General features: G+C 53.6%; 1 protein-coding gene across 11 annotated transcripts in view; it reads right to left on the bottom strand.

Moving 5' to 3' along the window:
* Positions 1–10276: 10276 nt before the first annotated feature.
* LOC116747726 overlaps positions 10277–25158 on the bottom strand; it is a 34133-nt gene continuing 19251 nt past the window's right edge. For 7 of the 11 annotated variants that reach the window (XM_032620260.1, XM_032620254.1, XM_032620267.1 and 4 more), the window contains one exon: positions 10433–24894. In XM_032620260.1, coding sequence (XP_032476151.1) covers positions 19050–20192 — 1143 coding nt within the window. In that variant the 5' untranslated portion in view covers positions 20193–24894 and the 3' untranslated portion in view covers positions 10433–19049. Of the gene's footprint in view, positions 24920–25158 lie in introns of all 11 variants that reach the window. The other 4 variants (XR_004348111.1, XR_004348112.1, XR_004348115.1 and 1 more) reach the window with 2 other exon arrangements.

The raw sequence follows: 25158 nt of genomic DNA, 5'->3' as shown, positions 1-25158 counted from the left end.
CTGTGTGACACCTCAGTGGAGGACGGGGTCTGTTTGACACCTGAGTGCAGAAGGGAGTCTGTGTGACACACCTGAGTGCAGGAGTGGGTCTGTGTCACACCTGAGTGGAGGAGGGGTTCTGTGTGACACGTAAGTGGAGGACAGTGTCTGTTTGACCCCTGAGTGGAGGAGTGGGTCTGTGTGACACATGAGTATAGGAAGGGGTCTGTGTGACACATGAGTGGAGCAGGGGGTCTATGTGACACCTGAGTAGAGGAGGGGCTCTGAGTGACACCTGAGTGTAGGACGGGGTCTGTCTAACACCATAGTGGAGGAGGGGGTCTATGTGACACGTTAGTGGAGGAGGGCGTTCTGTGTGACACATGAGTGGAGAAGGGGATCTATGTGACACTTGAGTTCACAAGGGGGTCTGTGTGACACATAAGTGGAGCAGGGCGTCTGTGTGACACTGAGTAGAGTGGGGGTCTCTCTGACACCTGAGTGGAGGAGGGGGTCTGTGTGACACATGAGTGGAGTAGGAGGTTGTCTGTGTGACACCTGAGTTCAGGAATAGGTCTGTGTGACACATGGGTACAGGAGGGGGTCTGTGTGACACCTCAGTGGAGGAGGGTGTCTGTGTGACACCAGAGCGTAGGAGGGGGTCTGTGTGACAACTGAGTGGAGGAGGGCGTGTGTGTGACACGAGTGGAGGAGGTGATCTGTGTGACAACTGAGTGTGGGAGGGGATCTGTTTGACACCTGAGTGGAGAAGGGGGTCTGTGTGACACCTGAGTGTAAGAAGGGGTCTGTGTGACACCTGAGTGCAGGAGTGGGTATGTGTGACACTTGAGTGAAGGAGGGGGTCTCTGTGACACCTGAGTGGAGGAGGGGGTCTGTGTGACACATGAGTGGATGAGGGGGTCTGTGTGACACCTGAGTGAAGGAGGGGGTTATGTGACACCTGAGTGGAGGAGGCGGTCTGTGTGACACGTGAGTGTAGGAAGGAGTCTCTGTCACACCTGAGTGGAGAAGGGGTTCTGTGTGATACCTGAGTGGAAGACGGGGTCTCTTTGACAACTGAGTGCAGGAGGGAGTCTGTGTGACACATGAGTGCAGGAGTGGGTCTGTGACACACCTGTGTGGAGGAGGGGCTCTGTGTGACACCTGAGTGGAGGAGGGGTGTCTGTGTGACACCTGAGTGCAGGTGAGGTCCAGTGTGACAACTGAGTGGAGGAGAGGGTCTGTGTAACACCTAAGTGAAGGAGAGGGTCTGTGTGACATCTGAGTGTAGGAGGGTGTCTGTGTGACACCAGAGTGAAGGAGGGGGTCAGTGTGACACCTGAGTGGAAGAGGGGGTGTCTGTGACACCTGAGTGCAGGAGTAGGTCTGTGTGACACCTGAGTGTAGGATGGGGTCTGTGTGACACCTGAGTGGAGGAGGGGGTCTGTAAGACACCTGAGTGGAGTAGGGGGTCTGTGTGACAGCTGAATGCAGGAGGGGGTCTCTGTGACCCCTGAGTGAAGGAAGGGTTCTGTGTGACACCTGAGTGCAAGTGGGGGTCTGTGTGACACCTGAGTGGAGGAGGGGTGTCTGTGTTACACCTGAGTTGAGAAGGGGTCTGTGTTACACCTGACTGGAGGACGGGGTCTGTGTGACACATGAGTATAGGAAGGGGTCTGAGTCACACATGAGTGGAGGAGGGGGAATGTGTGACAAGTGAGTGGAGGCGGGGATCTCTGTGACATCTGAGTGGAGGAGTGTGTCTGTGTAACACCTGAGTGAAGGAGGGGGTCTGTGTGACACCTGAGTGCAGGTGAGGTTCAGTGTGACAACTGAGTGGAGGAGAGGGTCTGTGTGACACCTAAGTGAAGGAGAGGGTCTGTGTGACATCTGAGTGTAGGAGGGTGTCTGTGTGACACCAGAGTGAAGGAGGGGGTCAGTGTGACACCTGAGTGGAAGAGGGGGTGTCTGTGACACCTGAGTGCAGGAGAGTGTCTTTGTGAAACAAGAGTGGAGGAGGGGGCCTCTGTGACACCTGAGTGGAGGAGGGGGTCCGTGTGACACCTGAGTGGAGGATGGGGTCTGTGTGACACCTGAGTGGAGGAGGGGGTCCGTGTGACACCTGAGTGGAGGATGGGGTCTGTGTGACACCTGAGTGGAGGAGGGGCTCTGTGTGACACCTGAGTGGGCATAGGCATAGCTGTTGCATGAACTTAGCAGTGCTTTTCAGCCTCCAACTGCCATGAAGTGCAGCCCCACCCTGCGAGATGATGGACATTCTCAGGTCAAAGCGGAAACCCATGGGACCACCTCATACCTACAGACTCCCAGGCAGTATGCACATGCCACACCAATTCTGATTCAGATTCAGAGTCTAACAGGCAATTTAAGGATCGTCAACGTTACAGAAGTTCCTTCTCCAAGGGGAGAACTCCAAATAACCAAACCTAACACATCTGATGACTGACACCCAAGGTCCCCTAAAACCGAGTCCACTCCAGGACTTGCAGAGGACCTTGAAGACATCCGCCATCACTCCCCACAAGCCGGTGCCCCTCCCCCAGCACATCCACAGGGTCCTGGTGGACACTAGAGGGTCCCAGTTTCTGACTCTCCAAGACCTGGAAAATGCCCAGATGGATATCTGACAACTACCACCTGGCCAAGCAAAGACATTCAAGTCAATAGACCAAACCATCCTTGACCACCATGATGTGAGAGAACAGAAGTGCATCGTAACAGACCAAACTACAAGGACACAGCTCAGAATTTTACAATGAAATGAATTTTGCTTTACAAGAAATTCACTGCCTTGTCCACCATTGTCTGGTTTTACCCTAACCCTAACCCTCCATCACAGACTTGGCTGCCCCTCCCTGACCGCTGTGACCCCCCATCCTCCAATGTGGCCTAACTCTGCCCTGAAACCCCTCCAAGACTGAGAAGTCCGCATCTTCCCCACCACCCACCTCCTTTCTCTTACGTCATCAATTCATTTGTTCACTCATTCATTTCAACTTTGGTGGAAAGAGCACAAAATTTAGTCCTTAACCCTCCCTCCAAGTCCTGACATGTGACACTCAGGGACCCAGTCTGAGCAACAGTTTACCATCTAAAAAGTGGAAATATGTGACCAACATCGAAGGATCTGGGCAGGACTGGGTGATCCCCAGCAAAGGGGACAGCAAGGAGGCTGAGTCAGAGAACAGGGTGCACAGTGCAAGGAGCCCAGGCTGCCAGAGGGGCTGGACTTGTGCCAGGGGCCTGGGAGCAAGGACCCTGCAGGCAGGCTGGGAGGGCCTGGGCTCCTGGTGCCAGTTTTGAGATGCCGGCCACCAGCAGGGAAGAAAGTGGGCACAGGTAGGCTCTCCTTGCAGAACTCACTCAGCAGGACCTGGGCTGAACGTCCCCACCGCCATGCAGTCAGACCCGCCCTTCTCTGCACCACGTCCCCAAGCCGCCCTGGCCCAGGCTCTGTGCCATCCGCCGGCTCTCGTGCGTCTCCCCGAGGTGTGCACTCCCACGGGCCACGTCCATTTACTTGCTGCCTGGCACAGGGCCTGGCACACAGTAGACCTTCACCGAATGTGCAAACGAATGAATGAAAGCCTACCATGTACAAGGCCCTGGGGGCCAGAGTGAGCCCCGAAGCGAGGTGAGGCAGAGGATGGATGGGTGATGGCCAGGTCCACAGTGACAGAGGTGAGATGCTGCGCTCAGGGTGACAGAGGCCAGGTGGAGGTGATGGGAGCCCGAGATGGCCAGCCCACGGGGAAGGATGGGCCAGGCCCCGGGACCCGGTAGTTGCAGGGTATGGTGAAGTGGTGATGATGGGTGCCAGGATGATGGAGCCCACAGTGACAGACATGCGTGAGATGGACCCCAAAGACTAGAGGCGGGTGGAGGAGGAACCCAGGACCCCACGAACTGGGTGTGGAAATCTCTGAGGCTCAAGACCTGGGCGTCCTGCTCTACACCCCCGCCCACTTGCATTAACAGAATAGCCATCGTGTGCTAAAGCTCAGAGAGCAACTACCAAGCTGACAACCTTGCCAGTGAGGAGCAGTGGATGCCCTAGACTGGGGGTCAGCAAACATTTTTGCTTGCAGACCCCATTAAGGAATTTTGCAAAGCCATCCCGCCTTCCCCCAGCCCCTTTTTAAATTGGCACCAAAGCTTTCATGCCAAGCTTACAGAGTTGCAATGATATAACCTCCTGGGTATCGCATACTAGATGTGTAACATGTAGATATATATCTGTCAAAAGCACAGAGCTCGTTGGACTCATCCACTCTCAACCTCGCTGGCAAACCAATCGGACAAAACAGACTTTCATCAGCGAGTCTGTCACTTTTAGCACTTTTCACTCCAGGCCAATGCGATCTATGCATCGCGACGACAAACGTGGCCCCTCTGGGTTCTGAGTCTCAGGTAGACGCGTCACCTGGGTGAGAAGCGGGTGGGGCACCGTGGGGCAGGCGGGAACTGACCTGGATGGTGCAGCATCTGGGCTGAGTGCCATGGGGGCGCAGGCATACTCCGGGTCCGAGGCTCTGTGGAGGGCAGAGTGCAGCTGCCAAGGTCTGGCTCCAGAGGTCCCGGCCAGCGCCCGTGGGTGGCAGCCGCTCCCAGGCGGTGGCCAGGGAGGCTGGGCAGGCTGCGGAGACCGGCACAAGACCCAGTGCACCTTGCTCAAGCCATCCTTGTCCCTCCATCCAGGAAGTGGCTGAACGTGTCCTGCGAGCTGCCGGGGAAGCTGGGGTCTGGGACCTGGCGTGGGGGAGCTGAGCAGAACCCCAGGTGGGTGGGGAGGAGGTGGGGGGCTGCGGCAGGGAAGGCACCACTCCGGGACACTGGGCAGAGCTGGTGAGTGGGTGTGTCAGCAACTCACCGGCGCAAGTTCCCCCCCACCTGTGGGCGCATCGCCAAGGAGAGGCAATGTGGGGGGGGGTCACAGAAGGGTTAGGGGTGAGGGCCAAGGCTGCCACTTTTCTACTTGCTGTGGCTGCAGTGGACGCACAGACGGGCTGGTGGAAAGCTACGGGGGGCACGTGGCAGGGGTGGCTGCGCGGAGTGGGTCTAGAGGAGAGTGGACCTGGAATCCACAGTCAGGGCGTCTGGCACTAGGGAGAGACCCACTGTCTCTCATCTCCAGTCACTCTCCACCCTGTGTCTCTCTTTCATACGCATGCACGTGTGTGCGCGCACACACTCGCACACGCGCACACACACCCAGCGCACACACCCGTGCACACCCAGGCGCACACAGGCAGGCTCAGGCTCACATCCGTCCCCACCCCGGGCCAGGACCCCCTGCACCCTGAGCACCGTCCCCCAGGGCTGGGACAGCACTTGGGCCTAACCTGGGGTAGCCACGTGACACCGACCGGGCACCCGTCTGGCACTGGGGGCAGTGCAGGAGCTGCGGTGAAGGGGTGCAGACTGATCCCTGGATCAGGGGTCCCAGGTTGCAGAAACCTCCAGAAGCAGCACCCGTGCAAGGTGGCAGGAGCCCAGGCTGCATGGGGGGTTTGATAAGACCCTTTGGAGTCACAGTCAATTCTAAAGAGGCAAGTTCCAGCCTGGGTAATTAATCCCAGATGGCCAAGCAGGGGTGCCCTGGGCGCTTTCTTCCTAGCAGAGTGGCCTCTGATTGCCGTGCACTGAGGCCCCGGCCAGGACATCGCAGAAAAGGCCGCTCCTGGCTCCATCGCCCCTACGGACATGTGAGTGTCCTGTCTCTGAGCCCGAGGTCTCCACCGTGACATGGGGGGGCCTGAGGAGCACCCAGCCCCTGACAGGCACACATCCATCCACTCCTTCCACCATCAGCCACCACCGAGCAAACAGATAAAGTGCTTTGTGAAGTGCAGGTATATAGGTAACATTCCACAACGCCCTGCCAGCCCCTCTGGACCCTCACCCAGCCCCCCCGAGGGCAACTCGGAGTCCAGGGGAGCTCTGGCCTCGGAGGCTCCTCAGCCGCAGAAGACAGCTCCGGGACTGTGGGCTGTCTGGGAAGCACACAGCTATCAAATTAGCCTTAAAAATGTCTCCCGGGAGTAGGGGCTCCCCCTCGTTGCTGTCGCATTTGGCTGGAATTTGGCCCGACTCTAGACCACTTGGCTGTTGTGTTACCCCTTACTGCCTGCCATCTGTCCTCCCAACCCACCTCCACCCACCCCCTGGGCGGGCCCAGCCTCTGCAGAGAGTTTTGGCCACTACTGGGACTGGCTTCCCCAGAGACCCGACATGACGGCTGCGTGCAGCAGTAGGGGCAGAGCACAAACTGTCTCCTGAGACGTACAGGGAGGGCCCCATGGGAGAATACCCCTCCATGTGAAGGGAGCTGGAGAGAAAGCTTTCCACGGGCCGCCTGCCCCTGCCTCGCTCCGGCCGCCAGTTCCAAAACGATGGCCACCAGTGTGGATAAGAGGGGAAGATTACAATCTGCTGGGAGAAAACTGCAGCCCAAGGCATCTTCATTCCCTGCTTCCTCTAGGAGCTGAGCTGGGAGTGTCTGTAAAATCTGAGGCATGGCCCGACCCCTCCTGGGAAGGAAGAAGGCCATGATTTTCCTCTCCCTCAGTACTCGTCTGCCTCTTTGCCACGAAGCCGTTTCACCCAGTGGCCACTTCTGACAAAGCGGGAGTGGGAAATCCCACCAGAGAATGTCCCTCCAAAAAGCAGGAGGAGGACAGCGTGAGTGATGGGGAAACTAAAGCCCCGAGGGAGAGTCAGAGACCAACAGTGGCCGGGCCTGGCTCCCTAGGCTCCCGGACGGGGGTCCTCCTGTGCCATCCCCCCCACCCCCCAACCCTCTGGCCTGGTCTTCCAGGATGGCACTGGGGCTGGGCTCTTGGAGAACGGGTACACAGTCACTCCGGCGCCAAGCCTTCCTACTCCTCTCGATGGGTGTCTGTGGGCAATCCACTCAGCCTTCTGGGCTCTTCCTGAATCTCAGTACAATCAGAGGCTGCCTGGGGTAGGGAACGTTGACCTCCAGAGAGGTCTGGTCTTAATGGACATCGAGTAACCAATCTTTCTCTCGGCCTCAGTGCTCTCATCTGTAAAGTGGGAGCTGACTGGGAGACCACGATGGCCGGCCGTCCAGCCCTGCCCAAAAGGCAGCCCTCTACACTGAGGGCTGTAGCAGTAGCACCTGGAATTTGGTCTTTTGCACTTGGAGGGCAGGGGCTGAATCAAATTCATCTCTTCCTCCAGAGTCTCGGCACAATACCTAGCACACTCCAGAAAATCTTAAGAGTTCGGCAACCTTCCCGGGAGGGGCTGTATCAGAATCTCTGACCTATGTTAAGTCAGGAGATCCAGAAGTTCCATCTGTCCTTATTTCCACTACTGTGGTTCTACTTTGAGCCTCGCCCCCTGAAGCTGATGATGTCATGGAGTGGTTTCACATTTTCTTCACAAACATTACAAGCCTGCTGGCTCACCCATTTTTCATTTGGCTTCAGAATTTGTTGTGGAAACTTCTAGGAAGTCAGCAACGGGTGATTCTAATAATTGCTTGTTCTTGGAAATCTCCTAAAATAACTTGGCCAAATGAGAGTGGGGGGGGGGAGGGGGGCAGGGCAGTCCTCTAAGAGGACATTTCTCCTCCATTCCATCCCAGGTCTCGAGTTCCAGTTACTCATAAAAGAAGTTTTTGTGTGCATAGTTTCAAATTCGAATGAATTTCCAGGAAATATCACCAAAATGATGTTGGCATCGTTAGGATGTGTTTTTCAAGAACGCCTGCTAGCTGCTCCCTTTTCCTGCAGACTCCAACTGCAGAAAATAAGTCCGTTTCTGGGATATATTATTGTAGCTATGTCTGAATGGCATAAATGATGATATCAGATCCTCAGAACCTCCCAGTCTAAAGATTTCAAAGTCAGCACATCCAGGCCCACACTCAGCGTTCTCTCCTCCCAACGTTGACACTTTTCATCACTTCAAATGTGTCAACCCACGACGTTCTTACGGTTTCTGAACAAGGCGATGTTTTCAGCCTTATTTCATTCGTTGCCATCTCTCTCCAGTTTAGTGGACAGTATGGTGTCAACCCAATGTCTGAAGGGCCACAGTGACCTTCAAGGTGCTCGGGGCAGGGTCCCAGCCCAGAATGCAGCTGCATCTGGGAAGCTGCCATCGTGTCCCTGTGTACTGGGGGGCCTCCTTTGCTGTCCATGCCATCTGCACCACCCATCGCGATGGCCTGGCCCCGTCTCAGTCCCAACCTCAGCGGACTTCCGTTGCTGGAAAGAGGCAACCAGATCTGACCAGCCCCGAGGTGTGGCTTCATGCCGGGCTGGCGAGTGGGTGTTTAGCACCTTCCCCTGGGAGAGGAGCTAAGCCGCAGAAACGAGCTTGGGTTACATTCCAGGGTCCAGCCAACTTGGCAGCCCCGTGGGTCAAGTCTGGTGTGCAGCCAGCCATGAGTCCGGCACAACTAAAAGGCATAAAACGGCAGTTTGCTGCCGAGATACGCACTCACGGGCAGGCTCCGACAGCAGGGCCCCGCCCGCAATCCATGACTTCCGCTGTCAGGCTCTTCCTAACAAGCTTCCTCCGGCCAGCAGCCCCTGCTCCACGTCTCTCCTTATGCACCTGGAACCCAGCTTCCTGCGGGCTTCAGTACCTCCAGTGTCGCTAGTGAAGAGAGCTGCAGGCCGTGCGTGGAGAGCACAGTCTCCTCTGCCACCTCCCGTCAAGTCAAACCTTGGCCACACCCAGTCGTGCCCAGGCAAGCCCATGGCCTTGAGGCTTTCTCAGCAGTTCTGCACGTCTGAGCTTCATCAGAGGCTGCAGCTAGGGTCTCAGTTCTGAAATATCAAGGGGGCCCTCATTTTGGAGGCTCAAGGTTCGCCGGAGGCCAGAGCTGGAGTCTCAGTTCTGGAACATCAATGGGGCCCCTCATCATGGGCCTCTGAGCTTCATCAGAGGCTGGAGCTGGGGTCTCCGCTCTGGAACATCACAGGGGCCCTCCCGCCGGCTGCCCAAGGTTCACTGGAGGCTGGAGCTGGGGTCTCCGCTCTGGAACATCAAGGGGACTTTCGTTTGGACACACAAGCTTCATCAGAGGCTGGGGGCCCACCGCATGCAGGACTCTCCCGGACTCTCGGCTGCCCCCTGGCTGGCCGTGGACTCATCCAGCTGAGCACGCTTGGAGGCTGTCTTCTTCTCATCTCAGTGCTGCCTGGACCCTCACTCAGCACCATCCGCGTCTCCATCTTGATCAGGGACCGGGGTCAGGTCTCCTTGGCTGAGATGTGCCCACGATCCCCCGAGGTGGTTCTTTCTTTCTGCAAAGGAGCCATGCTCAGCCCCATGCAGTCATGGCTGGACTTGCCTGAGGTTCCCTTGAGGCCCCTCCCTGTGGGGAGGGGAGGGGAGGAGGGAGGAAGGGGGGAGGGAGAAGGAGGAAGGTGGAAAAAGAAAGAGGAGGAGGTGGCCATAGTGGTGGTGGTTGTCACGGCTTTGGCGTTGACAGTGGCATTGACGGTGGCAGTGGCAGCGGTCAGCCTCTCTCTCCCACTGGTTGCGTGTCCAACTCATCTGCTCCGGCAAAGCCAGGTGCGCTGACCCCAGGACTCCTCGTGGACTCGAGTCCGAAGCTCCCTTGCCCTTGCTCCCCTCTGTCCCCATTCGGCCCCAGCCACACACTGCTGGCCGACGGCCTGAGCTTCCTTGAGCTGGGCGGCGCCCTGCCAGTGGGGCAGGGGCTGCATCTCGGGCTCTACCTCTGCGGTCCCTCAGGGCCTGCTCAGTAGCCAACGTGTGGAATGAGTGTCGGCCCCAGGTCGCAGCCAGGCTGGAGCGGAACAGCTCGGCCGTCCGCTCCCCTTTAGTTTAAGCAGGATGACTGCTCTACCAGGCCCCCACCAGGGCCCTGGGAATATGTGAGGAGCGGGGCGGGGGCGGGAAGAGTCACGGCTCTGGGGGCGGCCCCTCCGGGGCTCCAGGGACCAGAGCAGATTTCCTCCACCTCCTGTCTATATTCCTTTCTGGAAAGAAGCCTGGCTTCCTAAAACCATTAGAAGAAGGGGGACCTGCCCAGGTTAGTCCATCCAAACGTGCATCCACCTCAGGACCCCCCCGGGCCAGCTCTGCTTCTGGTCATCCCATCACCCTTGAGTATCCAGTGGGCGGGGGACAGGTGGCTTCCTGGGACTGGAGCTGGCTCCCCTGCCCCTCCCATCAGACGGGCCCGAGAGGAGGAGAAGCCCCCAGCCAGACAGCGTCCCGACGTTCGCCCCTCCTCAGATTAGTAGCACATCCATCACTGTTTTTGTTCAGGCAAGAAACACATTTATTGAGACACAGCAGGGTGTGCCAAGCCCCCAGGAGGGCACTTTGCGACCGTGTCACATGCCCCTCACAACAGCCCTGTGAGGTAGGCGTCCGATCCCGTTTCACAGATGCAGACAGCGAGGCTCGGCGCTCCCCCAAGTCTCAGGGTTCGTGAGGGGTGGGGAGGGGTCCAGCCCGCGTGTCTGACACTCAGATCAGTGAAGTCCATCAGTCAGAGGGCGGGGAGGCGGGGTGGACGCGCCCGTCCATGCAGGGGAGTGGCCCGGGTCCAGAGTCTTTGGGTCCGGCCTGTCCCACGGGAACGCGTGCAGGTATCCCCGTGGCTGTGGAGGCTGAGAGAGACACAGGTGCTGATGAAGGCCACCCGCTCCTGGGCTCACTGGCGGACACGAGTTCTCATGCACACAGGCACGTTGGAGGCAAGGAGCAGAGAGAGGGTTAGGAGACGGGTCGCTCAGGGGCCTGGACCACACGGGGAGAGGGCCCTGGCCCCCAGCAGCCATGGGGGCGAGGTGAGCACCCAGCCACTAGCCCCTGCCCTCTACCTGCCGCCCCTCAGCTCTGGCACCCCACACCTGGTCTCCCCCTCCCGGAGAGAGTTCCAGAAGCATCACACCCCCCTGCACCAGGAACCTCTGATGGTCCTCCACTCACTAACCCAAATCTAGGATGCTTGGCCTTGCTAAAACCCACCCCAGCTCTCCTGTCCAACCCATTGCCAATTAAACTTGGGTGTTTTCTAAACTATCAGCTTCCTCCTCTTTCTAAAACTTCTCCCTGATCCTGCCCACTTGGACCTCAATCCCGTCCCCTCTGAAGCTGCTCCATCTCTGTACTGAAAAGCAAACCCTTCCTTCCCTCGCTGCCCTCCAAAGCTGGCCGGGTGCTCCCCTGACGCCCTCCACTCCACCCTGCAGCCCCCTTTTGGCAGTTCCAGAAAGCCCAGGGCTTCCGCGACCAGGACCCACAGGCTGCAGGGTGCTGTGGCCAGCCCCAACTGGGAGGCCGGGTAACGAAGCATTTATTTTCACGTGAACAATCTCATTGAATCCGACAGTAACCACGCCAGGTAGATGTGACTATTTCCGGATTACAGGTGAGCAAACTCATCCAGGCCACACACACATAAAGGTGCTTAGGTGGCTTCGAGCCCCAGACCTTGATCTCAGAGCCAGTATATATGGAGTGCAGCAAGGCACTGAGCCAGCAACCCCAGAGCGGACACTGTCACTATGTACCCATTCTACAGGGGTGAAAACCAAGGCTCGGGGTGGTCCAAGTAACCCTCCCAAGGCCACTAAGCTGGCAAATGGTGATGCCAGAACCAGAACTCAAATGGGTAAGTGTCCGCCCCTCAGCTTGAGGGGGTGGAGAGGAGGGCGAGAGGAGGAGAAAGGAATCAAGGTCTGGGGTCCGATCCCCCCCTCATCTGCTGGCTGACCAGGGCTGCATCCCAGACTGGGCATGTGCCTTACAGGTTAATGCTGATTGTCACCAATGGTGAGGACAGACAAAGACTTTTCAGGTAAAAGACCTCCCCTCCCCAAGGCGAGGGCTCCCGAGGCCCAGAGAGGGCATGGGCGGGGCCAGGACACCTCCCACTTGGGAATTGCCGAATGCCACGTCATCAAAATCACTTGGACCACCCACTGTACAGCACAGGGAACTATGGTCAATAGCCTGTGATAAACCATAATGGAAAAGAATATGAAAAAGAACATATATATGTACACGTGAGTCACTTTGCTGTACAGAAGAAATGAACACAACATTGTAAATCGACTGTACTTAATAAAAAAAATCACTTGGACCACTACACATAGGAGTACATTTTAGCCCAAATAAAGTTTTATTCTAGACATAAATATTTCCAACAATGTTCAGAAGACAGCTATTTCCATCAGGATGGTCTGTCCGGCGGCCGCCCCCTGGGGTGAGCCCCCGGCTCAGACAAAAGACCCTCAGGCTTTGCCCTGAAGAGTCTTTGCCAAGAAAACACACCTTTTTCTCTTACAGAAACGCATGCAGATTCAACGTGTACATCAGCCAACAGTCAATTCGGCTTTTCACATCCACTAAAACCCTGCCTTACCAGTCAGCGAGCGCCTATTAGGCACCTACTAGTGCAGACAGCAGGGCTGTTAGGTAGGGTCAGAGAAGCATAGGTCTCAGGGTCAGGGAGGGGGTGTAGGGTCAGAGAAGCGTAGGTCTCAGGGTCAGGGAGGGGGTCTAAGAGCTGCTTAGACACGACCTCACTGAGCTTCGACTCCCTACCTGCCCTCCAGAGGCAGGGACCCAGGCCTGCCCCCCTCAAGAGGACAAGGCCCTGAAAACACCAGGCACCTGAGAAAGTCCCTCCCCCTGGGTCACACAGGACCGAGGTCCATCAGGGAGCAGACACCTACACACAGGCCCACAGTCTACTGAGAGGAGGACCCTACCAACCTGTCCCTACAGTGGGGCCCGCCCCTCGGGAGCTTCGGACAAGTTCTCAAGGACATGGGGTGGCCGTGGTGCAGACAGAGCCCACTGCAGCTGTGAAAGGCAGAGGCCAAACCAGGAGGGTGGTGAGGCTTCCACAGAGGGAGGGGCCGGGAGGGAGGGACTCAACAAGATCCCCAGCTCAAGCCCACCTGGGATGGAATCTGGGATGTTCTAGCAGAACACTGATGTCCCACACACGTGAGACAAGGGCCAGGAAAGGAATTCCGTGGTCACGTGGAGACCCCCGATCCAAAATGACCCCTGCAGGGGTGCCTCCTGGGACTTCCTCCAGAGCAGGGCAGAGCTCTGGAGAGCGTGACCTCCACGGGAGCACTGCCAGGCACGTGATGGGGACAGAGACACACTGGGGCACATTTGGGCTGACAGAGGCTGGCCACGGTAACCGGGAGGGCTTGTCTGGCCAAGTGGAAAGAGTGCCCCACGGCTTTTCATGGAAGACTGTTCAGTCCTGGCTCTGACGCTCCGCGGTCCCCAATTCTCAACTTGCTTATCTGTAAAATGGGCCCACACGCCAATCAAGCAGGGAGCTCGTGGGCGTGGAACAGCCCCAAGTTTGGTTCCAGGCCCATGGAGGGGGCTGAAGACTCATTTATTTACCTTACAGTCAGGGAAAGAAGGAAGGGGGTGGAGGAAATTAGGAGCACGGGCCTCTCCCTTAAAAGGCAGAAGAAAGTGTTTTAGTCCCTAAAGATGTTACCCAGGAACCTGCTCGGGCTCTCTCGAAACTGTCCCCCCGCCTTCCTCCCTAAGAAACACCCCGGGGCACCCACAGATGTCTGCAGAAGCCCCTCCACGGACCAGGCAGCGACAGGTAGGGCAAACCCAGAGCAGTCACCCTGCACGCGACAAGAAGCAGCTCAGGATGCGAGGGGAGAGGAAGGCAGGCTCCGAGGAAGGGAAAGAGCCATCACTCATGAACCAAACCAATATTTACCCTGGGCCCACATCGCTACACGCCAGCAAACTGCTGGGCCTCTGCCTTACACATCCCACTGACTGGTGGAAATCCAATCTTAGCATAAGATCAAGGCTGACTTTTTATTCACTTGGAACTAGGAAAGGCTTCCCTGTTCCCTTCCAGACAGCCCCCAACACGCGACCATTCTCAGTGACAGCCAGCATTTCATTAGCAGCCCTGGGCCCTCACAACAACCCTGTGAGGTAGTAAGCTTTCTGGTGACCCACGGCTTAGAGAAAAGGAGACCGAGGGTCAGAGAGGAAGGAGGAGTGACTTGCCCAACACCACACAGTTAGTTAAGCGCCCCCCAGATTCTCATTTCTAACACAAAACACTGACTCGTTAATCGCACAGCGAAAGTTCCATCGAGTGACACCAGAGGCAAGAGTCCTGGTTTTCAAACAACACACATCATACAAAAGTCCGTGAGATACAACAACTGTTAACAGGTTAATTAGGAACAAAATACAATCTCTTAGTAAAGGTTATAAACAACCGTCGCTTGCATTGGGTTACAATTTTGTTATTTGACCATCTACCTACCCATCCTTTCAACAGAAATGGAAGGTGACCCCTACCACTGGCCTGGTACTGTGTTAGGCACCCAGGCTGCTGACATGTGAGCCCAAATGTTGTGAATGGGGTGAGGGGACATTAGTGGGGAGAGGTATAGTGTCTTTGACAGCTGGTGCCTAATATTTTGGGGGGAGGACACTGCTGGGAGGGGTCTCTCGTGGAGGATAAGTGCCGCCCACAGGCCAGACACAGCGGTAGGCAAGACACAGATGGGGCCTTCCAACCGATTCCGATTCCGGAGACAGGTGTGAACGCGTACCCCAGGGGGTCCAGGGCATTGCCCAAAGGGGTCGTCAGTACCCAGCATGAAGGTTCCTGCCCAAATTACAACCATCTAACCTTCGAACGCCATACAAATTTAGCGTTCGTTCCCACAATACCCACTGCATGTTTGACAAAAAGATTTCCCACTAACCTGCCCGAATCAGGCTGCCCCTCCTGGCCTGTCAACCCACCCCCAACCCACCCCTGGGGGCACGCGCACACCCTTTCAGAATCGCAGTTCAAGATCCTAGTTACATCAAGCCTCACAACAGCCCTGCGAGGTGGGTGTGCCATGGTATCACCAGGAGACAGACTCAAGCTGTCGCCATCTGTTTAAACCGCACGTTTGTCCAGCTCCAGGGTCCTGGCTTTGTCCACCACCCCCACTGTCCAAGGCGATAAAGCAAATACAGAATTCTCAGTAGAGCCCCTAGATCTACGCCTTGTCCCAAGCAGGTAGCAGTGAGCTAAGTTGGAGTTGGCGGGGGGGCGGGGGCGGGGGTGGGGTGGATGCCGCCTGGCCTGGGACCTGCATGGATGCTGGGGGCTGCATCCAGGGTTCGCCAAGCGCTGTGTGCCTCGGAAAGATTGTTCTGTGCAGACCCCGCATGGGGCACGATCCTTGCCATCCAAGCAAGCAATCACCTTCCCCAATTTTCTCTAAATAGAGCCCAGAATTAGCAAATCTCAAAGGGACAGGAATGACTCTAAGGTCCCCTTTGTGCGAGATCAGGGTGTTCTAATGACTTGAAAGCCTGCTCACGGGCAGAATCAGCCTTTCGTTTCAGACCCCCCAGCTCTCATTCTGGCCTCTGGAGGCTACAGGCTATGATTTCTGAGCACCAAGAAACACAGTTTGCCGGTTACTAATCAACAGTTTGGGGAGGAACAAAGTTGGAGAGGGCTACCAAACTTTCAACAGAACTCGGGTCTAGGGGTGGGAGCTAAATCAATGGCCCCGCCTTGTTACTGACACACAAACATGGCCCCTGGCAAACATGCTCATCTTTTCCTTGGAAAGGGGATGGTTGGAACGTGTCCTGTGAGCCAGCTCTAGTATAGCACCGGCGGATCTTTTCAAACGTTTGTGGACTGAGTGAACGAAAGAATGAAGGGATGAGTTACAACCACTGCCATCTGGTGGGAGGAGGCTGAGGGCAAAGCTCATGACAGGGACCATGCACCAGGCAGGGTGGCCTAGGTGGGGGGACATCTCCGCTCACGGGCGGGGGAGGGGGGCCGCTCTCGGACCCCGGCCTTGGTTCCCTCACGGTGTGTGATGCATGGGAAAGCGCCACGGGGAAGGAAGCCGTGTGGGTGACGGTGGCAGATGACATCCAGCTGGGACGTGCTCAGAGCAGTGACCCCGGAGGGAGAAGCCACAAATAAGGGCGTTCACTTCATAACCACAGCCCATGGCACTACACAGCCTGCCCAAGAGGAAAAGGTTTGCTTTCAGGAAAGGGAAAGACCAAAGCGCCAGGTCAGGAGACGTAGGCCAAATGCATGGATGGATGGATGGATCGAAATCATGTCGGGAAGCATCACTGGCCTCCCGAGCTTCGATGCTGGGGCAAACACGTGGGTGAGGAATTCCAATACAGGCAAACAGCACTCGGTGCTATATTAGAGGGTCGGCGGGAAGATGCGGCCCTTAGCTGAGAGCAGAGCGTGTTCTGGAACGCAGGGGCAAGCCCTCCTTGGGTCACGCGCCCTCCCCGAATGGCCACGGTGACCTTTGAGCCCCGGCTAGCCTTGGGGTGGGCCGTGAGGGGAAGCCCGAGGAGAACATGGGGTCCCTTCTGCTCCTCAGCTCACGGAATTGAACTGTCCCATTTCTGAAGGAGGATTCATTATCAGACCTGATCCGACATGTCCCCTTAATCAATTAAACCCCAAAGACCAACACGCAGGCCTAGGGGACATCTGCTCACAGGACCCCGGGAACGTAAACGGCAGCTGATCGCCTCAGCTGATTGCGCTGAGAGGTGGCAAGTGGAGGTGCAGGGGCCTGTCCTCCTCGAGGTGAAATGGGGGAGGGGGGCGGGTGGGAAGTCCACCACTGAACTCTACAAGACGGTAGCACAGCTCTCTGGAGCCTGGAGGGTCAAAGAGATATTCCTGCCCCACAAGAGTTATAGAGGATGAGGTTGGAGTTCATAAACCACTAATGCACAAGCCCACCAGGGGGACGTGGCCTTAGATACTGCTGGGCTGACAGAGGGAATATGCCCATTTCCCAGGAAGAAGCAAAATCCTAAAGTCAAATGAAGGGTCATCTAGGCCAACCCCACTCCCACTAATTGAATCTCCTTAAAGCCACCCTCATCGGGTATCTGCCTGGCCTGCCCCTTGAATGCCTCCAGTGAGGAAGGGCTCACTACGTCCTGAGGACACTCGTTCCATCCTTGACAGTCTCATCACAAAGCCATGACCCGGTGGACTTGGACAAACAGTTCACAGAAGATAAAATGCAAATTTTTAACAAACACACGTGAAAATGTTCAACCGTCATTAGTAATCAAAGCAATGCAAGTTAAAATGACAGAAAACACTTTTTAACAGAGATAAACTAGCAATATCATAACAAAATGCTAATACATCGCTGGACGTTATAAAATGCTGTAAGCCTTCCGCTATTAGTCAATATCCATACAAAAATTCCCGGCCTTTCATTCAACAGACTCAACCCTAAGAAGTTCATTTGTTCATTCACCAATCCTTTTATTCACCCATCCTTCCCTCCTCTCCTCTAACAGCCAACCAACCACTCACTCACTCACATCTTCATCCATCCTTCCATCCTCGCATCTAACATTTAGCATCTACAACATTTCAGGCATTAGAGATACAAAGATCAATTCAACAAGCTTCTTGCCCTTAAGGGGCTCACAGCCTAGCAGGAGAAACTGACATACCATGAAACTGACATACCATGATCATTTCTAGGTGTGGGAAGATAATTGGTAAGAATGAAAAAAAAAAAGTGGGTGTGCTAAGCCATTAGCTGTGGCATAATCTGTAACATTAAAAAAAAAAGATGAATTATGCCTAGCAATAGTAACAATAGCAGGTTGATGTGAATGATTGACATAGCCTCTCAATGAGACACAAGGCAGCCAGTGATGTGACGAAGTCTATGGAAGGAAGAAAAATGTTGACGATGGAATATTAAGTGGAAAAGGCAAGATGTAAAAAAAAAAGAAGTGTATGTGGTGAAGAATGGCAATTAGGTTTAAAAAATGAACGCTCATTTAAAAAATCAGATGTCCATTAAAAAAAGTGTGCTCGTAAACAGGAATCGGAAGGGAAGAAATAAAAACGGGTGACATGTCGAATGATGGGTGATCTCCTGCTCTAGGTCATGTGCTATCCACACCGTTTACATTAGGATCACAGGGGAGCCCTTGGCCCATCTGCCCCAGAGGCCCAGCCTCCGTCCTCCACCCTCTGGAAGGCCAGCCCCGAGGCCAAGCTTCCTGAGGAGGGAGTTGGGAGTTGTACAGAAATCCAAGGAGACTTGTAGCTCCTGGTGTCACCAGGGGAAGGATTTGTGCAAGGGGTGCATGCAAAGGTCAAAGTCAACAGACAAAATTTGTCTTTTTTTCAAAGAGTGAGAAGAAGAAACACACACTTGAGATAAGCCCTGATCAGAGAGGAGTGCTGAGATCCCATCTTGGACCTCATGGATCGAGCGTGGACAGAACCAGATGGGGGCCCATGTGGAAATTCCACCCCCGGCTTCTACAGCCCTCAAGCCCTGTCCTGAAACTCAGCATCTCAGAACTGGAGACCCTTAGAATGCTGGATCCCAAGCTCTTAAGAGCTCTGACCCGATGACCCTCAGGCCCTCAATATTCCTAAACAGACAGAACTCATCCAATCCCAACCCACCCTCCCCCCTGGGGCATTCTCCCATCAGCCCATTTCCATCCACGTGACCCCCTCGACAGCCCTTTGGACCTGGGGAGAAGGCTCCCCGAGAGGTTTGCTCTCCTGTCCCTCCCTATTTCCTCTGTGCACATGGCCGTGGCCCCCAACTTCTCCCCAATACTTTCTAAGTCTTCTCGACCCTCAGCTGACTTTTAAAGCCACACAAGCGTTCTCCAAAAAGACCCTCCCAGGCTCTTCCTGCGCCAAGTCCCTGCCACCCCCACTCTGGTCCACACAATGACACCTGGGCTGTTTGGGGGGCTCTCTGGAGACCCTCTCTGAGCAGGTGTCTTCAGGGTTAATAAGCGTGCAGAGCCCTGAAGCCCCAGCACCACCTCAGGCCCACGAGGCCCTGCTCACGTGGCCCAGACACATGGCACCTCCCACCCACCAGGCAAAACGCTAGCCCCAGCCGCACCCGACCCCCACTGCGCTCCCCGCTCTCCCAGCCACGGATCCTGGGTCCAGCCAAGCTGGCTCCTCCTGTTCAGGGCGCTTGTTAGGAATCCAGTTTTTTTTTTTAATGTCCCAAATAGGAATCGAGAAGTCCAGAGGGCCTCTGGTCCTCATTTTTAGAGACAAACACAGGCACACAACACACAAGTGCACAAATCCTGTCCGGTACAGAGAAAGGAGACTGCACAGAACCAGGGCGTCCCTGGGGTCGGAAGCGCCAGTACAAACAGCCCCCAACCCCGGCGGGGGGGGCGGGGGGGGCGGGGGAAGGCAGGTCAGGAGGGGAGAGGACAAGTTCAACAACACACAGTGCAAACGCGCTTTCCGCCGAAATACAGAGAGTACATCGGAAAACAGTCGAGAAGACAGCAAGGCCTTGAAACCGGCTCTGGGGATGCCAAGGCAAGGGGGCCGGGATCCTGGGACCACTTCTGCAAACCCCGGGCTGAGAGGCACCTGCCCCGGGACCCCCTGACTCGAGAAGGGAAGGCAGCCTACCCCGTAGAAGACCGGGCTGGTGGGCTCCCGGGCACATTTCGGAAAGTTGCGGGAACACGATTTCTGGTGATCTGGCCCCTACTGGCCCCCTTCCCAAGCCACCTGCACAGGCCCTGGATGTGAGTGGCGCCCCTCCCAGGACAGCGCAGCCGGCGGGGCCCACACAGCCCCCAGGGTCTCCTGCTCCCTGACCCTCTGCTGCCCCCTGGCGGGAAAAGCCTCCCTCGCAGGTGACCCACGTCCAGTTCCCACAACCTTCGGCAGGGCCCGGGGCCTGAGCCCTTCCGACGGGGCACTGCCAACACGCAGGACAGCATCTGCCCCACGATCCGTCCAAGCGGGGAGCTGATGCCATTCCGAGTTTACAGATGGGGAAACTGAGAATGAGAGCAATGAAGTGAAATGGCCCCCACAGCCAGGGTGTGACAGTGGCGCTCCAAGGCAAGGGTCCTCCTGAGCCAGCTCCTCCCGCCAAGAAAGTGCAGGTAACAAGCACACAACATGCCAAGAGCCACGCCTCCCTGGTACCCACTCCCTTCGGCTGGCGGGAACCCAGGGACCCCAAACTGGAAGAGTCCTCCCTCCCTCTCTGCCTACTATTTCTTCCTTCCTTTTTCCTTCTTTCCCTCCTTCCCTCCTTCCTTCCTTCCTCCCTCACTTCCTTCCAGTCATTCGTCCATTTCTTCCAGTCACTCATTCGTTCATTCATTTAGATTTGACGCCTTTATTTACCGACTTCAACAGCACGACTTTCGATTAATCACAGCCCCTCGTTCATGAAGCTCTCCCTTCTCCTATTTATTCGTTTATACATTATTTTGATTCCTTATTCCTTTCTTTTGTATTTCTCCCTTTCTCTCACTCTTCCTTCCGTTCCTTCATTCTTACAAACTCAGGTGCACAGAAGGATAAATCAGGCTCCCGCGAGCGACATCCTCCTGTCCCTGGTCCAGGCAGCACCACCTCTCACTCATTCATTCATTCACTTATGCACTCGTGCATTTGCCCTTCCTTTCTTTCTTATTTTGGGTATTCTTTTACTTACCAGTCTCCTGGGAAATAACTGTATTAGTCAAAACTGCATGTGCAAAATAACCATCGTTGGCCCATGTGTTTATTTGCCTTTGCTATCTTTCTTCCTCGCCTTTAGTCACCTTTTACACTTTGCTATTTATTCTTTTATTTATGGACCTCAATTGCATATATTTTATTACATAAAGATGATAAAAGGTTGGAAGATGCAGCCTTGTCTTTGGGTCGGGTATTTCCTCTATTTTTCATTTATTCTTGGAAAGGTGTGATGTATTTATCTATTTAAGGAGTACGTATGTAAACTAATTATAATCCCTGCTCAGACAACCTCTCTTTTAACTAACCATTTATCACCTTGGTTGGAGGTTTATCATCCTTCCTTTCTCCTTTTTTCACTTCTTTTTTTTTTCATCTCTCCATCCTCCCTTGCCCTAAAAAGGGGGATTGGATGATCTCATCCATCATTAGGATTGATGATGACCTCATCCCTAATCCTAACACATCCTCCTCTCAGACACACCCATATCTTCGTTAGCTTTTTATTAGTCCCTCCCCCACCCCGCCTTTCTCTTTCACTTTGTTTCACTTTGCCTTCCCTCACCTCTTTCTTTGACTCCCTGATGGGTTTTTTTGTTGTTTTTTTTCTTGCATCTTTTCACTCTTAGGAACCTCAGGTGTCCGGAGTGAGATGAGTGACAATCCCATGGGCAACGCACTCCTGGCCGTTCCAGGCATTTCCATTTCTAATTCAGTTGTTCATGGGTCCATTCATTCTTTCTGTCACTCTTTTATTTCAATATTTATTCTTTTATTTATGGACCTCAGGTGCACAGAATTGGATTAACCATAATCTGTGGTTCCTGGAGCCTTCTCAGCACCGGTCCATGTGGGGCTCGCTTTTGTTTGTTAATTCCTCATACTGGTGATTTGGTTGAGGCTTTATTTAACTATCTCAAGAGCCCAGTTTTGAATCAGTCATAATTCCTGGCTCGCGGTGCCATCTCGTTTTTTTGTTCTAACATGGCCCTCTCTCTCGTAGAATTATGTACGTATTGATTTATTCCTTCAATATGTTTTTGTTGCTAATATCCATCCTGTCATAATTGTCTACGCCCCTCCTTCACCGCTCTCTTTTTTGCATTCTTTTATTCCCGTGAGCCTCGGGTGCAGACGTGAATTAATCAAAATCATCCTTCTCATTCATTTGTTCACACAGCCATGCCTCTACTTATTCTTTCTTTATGATGAACCTCAGCTCTTACTAATTATTGTATTTAATGAATAATATTTGTTTATTATATGTAAGTACTTATCCAGGAAGTGCCTCTTCTTCCATAGGTCTCTTTTCTTTTCTTTTCTTTCATCTTTCTTTCTCCCAGTCCCTCCTATAATTTTTCAAACTTTTTCTCACATTCTCATGGAACGTGTGAATTTATCCCTTCAGGCATTTATTTATGTGATTGTTTTTATTGTTTATCAACTTCGGGGCCGGAGATTTGAATTAATGTGGATGGTCTGTGCTAAACCAGTCCCTTCTCACAGACTTCACTGCATGGCTTGCTAATTTATTACCTTCTTTACTCCTTTTTTAAATTGTTTTATTTTTTTCTCCAATCTCAAATTTTTTTTCTACCAGTCTCTCAGCCTTTCTTTTTTTACCGCCTTTCCTTCTCTTGGAGATCAGGCACCAGGGACTGGATGAATCCTAACACCCCTGCAAGACCGGCCTCCTTGGTCACTGCAAATCTTTTTTCTCACTCACTCTTGCATTCACGCATTTGTGCATCCATTCAGGTTTTCTTTCTTTTTGGTGATTGTTTCTACACTTCTGGCTGGCAGGGGCACCTAACTGGATACATGATAATCTACAAGCAGTGGGCCTTCCCCTCCCTGGCCTCACTGAGGTCCTCCCTTATGCATTTCAGCTTTGAACTGCCTCCTGGTTGGGTAGGTGGCGGCCCATCTCAGAAGCCCAGATGTGAATTCGTCACTGTGCTTGGTTCAGGCCCCCCTCTCATTCTTACTCCTAGAGCTGCTCTCTCCTATATATGTATTTATCTATCTGTCTGTTAATATATTACCTTTCTCCTTTTTTCCTTTTTCATTTCTAATTTAGTCTCTGATTTATCATTTCTCTCCCATTTTCACTGTTTCTCTCTTTCGCTCTCTCACTCTTTCTTTCTTGCATTCTTTCATTCGTCGGCGCTCAGGTGCCATGAAGTGATGAATCCTATAACGTTACCTGCAAACGGCATCCTGGGGCCCTGCCTCTCCACGTCTCGTTCCTTCCTTCCTTCCTTCATTCCTTCATACCATTCTTCCTTCCTGCTGTGTTTCTCTTCTTATTAGGTATACACTCCTCTACTAACGGAACGAGTGCCCAGATTTTGACCCATTGTGATCTACAGTTGGGGCTGGTCCTTTTTTACCACTCTTAGCCTAACCCTCTTCCAAGAATATACCCATTTACCACCTCTTAACTCTTTCTTTCTCTCTTTCGTTGCAGCTTTCCAAATCTCCTCCTTTCTCGTCTGTCTTCTTTCCTCCTCCCGGATCTTTGGTGCCCAGACAGTGGCGAAGATTAATTACAACCTTCCAACAGGCCCCTCAGGAGTGCCTGTGGCCATGGCCCCTCCCTGCCTCACTTCATCGTGTCTTTGTTTCTTTAGATGCTCATTCACTTGTTTATGGAGATGCTTATTATGTTCTGATAGTACTGCGGCTTTTAGAACTGGACCAACCTTGATTCATGACAGTCTCCTGCACCTCGACTCCTAGCACCACCTTCTTTTATATGTTTATTTATTCACCCACTAATGTATTCCTGGACTGAACACTTGTTACTTTTTCTTCCATATTTCTTGGTTTTTATTTAGATGCTTTATTTTGTTCTCTCTCTTTTTTAGTCCTTTCGTGGAACAGACCTCAGGTCCCAGGACTGGATGACTCGAAACCCCTCCTGCCACGCTCCCATCTGGGTCCACGTACGTCCACTACTTATTCATCCCATCCTTTCCTTTCTCCTTTTTTTTTCTTTTTTTGGCTTTCTTTCTTTTCAGTGTTTATTTATTTATGTGTGCCCAGAGTTAGAAAAAATTTGGTTAAAGTTAACTCTCACCTCTGGTCCCCTGGGTCCTTTTTCGGTTTTAACTACCTTTTGAACTCTTCCTCTGTTGTTTCTCTTTTTTTTCTATGGCTGGAGCATGTATCTGGACTAATCCTAATGCTTGGCTCTTAATAACCTGACATAGTCCTCCTTATATATTTTCTCACCCCCTAATTTTAAAAGTGATCTTCCTGCTTAGTTATTATTTTGCGTCTTTCCGTTTTTCTTCTTCCTTTCAACCGTCCGTGCCCTTTCTCTTGCATCTTTTCACTTTGATGGGCCGCATAATCTCACCCTCACTACTGGTTTATGCCTCTCGACTTCTTATTCATTCTTTCATCTAGGCTTTATTCTTTTATGGACAAACTTTAGGCGCTACATACTTGAATTGTACGTGTTCCCTTAGTCCACGATGACCTGACATCGGTTCCTGCCTGGCCCTGTTTATATACTGATTCAATGCTTTATTGACTTATCTATCGAGCTCCTGTGCCTCAAATTGGATCTCCTTCAGGGTACGCTTCTTTACCTATTTATTAGTTTCTTCACTCTTTCACGCCTTCATTCGTTTATTCATCCATTCACTTATTTGGACCAGGTAACAGAACCCAGCAAAATGACCTCCCGACCAGAACAATAGAACATTCACAGTATATTTGACCTTCCAGCTTCTTCCCACCAAGGTGCACACAACCCACAGTCCTTGACACATATGCATGGCGGATGCAGGCACAGGCAGAGTACATGTTAGTGCAGCCAGAACACCCGCCGCCCCCCCGGGGGTCACATCCTACACAGATGAGGGTCAGAGTCCCCAGGCCCCCTTGGTGGGGCAGGTGCTTCCCCGTGGACCCCTGTGAATGGCCATCCCCATGAGAAACCTGTTTCAAGACCCAGGAGTGCACAGAGACACACACGGTATACACGATCTCCCCGGTGGGAAACGACGGACATAGAGTTCATCTTAAAACAGATGGCTTTGTCTGTAGCCATATAAAAATATTTTGGCCTTTCAAGGCAAATACAAAAGGAACTACCCATTACCATTGCTGAGTGTCTCAGTCCCAAACAATAAAGAACTTGAAGAGGTTTAGCCGGAAACTTTGAAGACAGAAAATCTGTCCATTCCGTTTTCCAGACATTTCAAGGGGGGGAAGGTAAGTGAAGGTCACTGCAGCTCGAAGCCCGTTTGAGAGGCTGGTCTCTTGGCCCGCGTTTTCTCCTTGGCCCTTTGAAGGGCCCCCCAGCTAGGCCACTTCCATCCTAGTCTGCCCTGCGGCATAAGAGCCAAAGGGAGACTGAGCAATGAAAGGGCCATTCATTTAGAGGAGTGAAAGAGGAAACATTCTTTGGGGGTCCGGCACTTGAAGCCGCCTATAGAATTCTTTTGCCACAGAGACGACACGAGGAGGCTGGGGGGGGGGGTCCTGCCTCCGAACACAAGCCCCCCAGGTCCACGCTCAACTAGGCTCACCGGGCACCCCTCTCCCCGTGAGCGGACCACGGACCAGCGCTCACCAGCCCCTCCCACAAGGCT

The sequence above is a fragment of the Phocoena sinus genome, chromosome 2, assembly GCF_008692025.1.
Source record: "Phocoena sinus isolate mPhoSin1 chromosome 2, mPhoSin1.pri, whole genome shotgun sequence".
NCBI lineage: Eukaryota > Metazoa > Chordata > Mammalia > Artiodactyla > Phocoenidae > Phocoena > Phocoena sinus.
The sequence above is the reverse complement of the archived record's forward strand: the minus strand, read 5'-3'. Positions and strand labels throughout refer to the sequence as shown.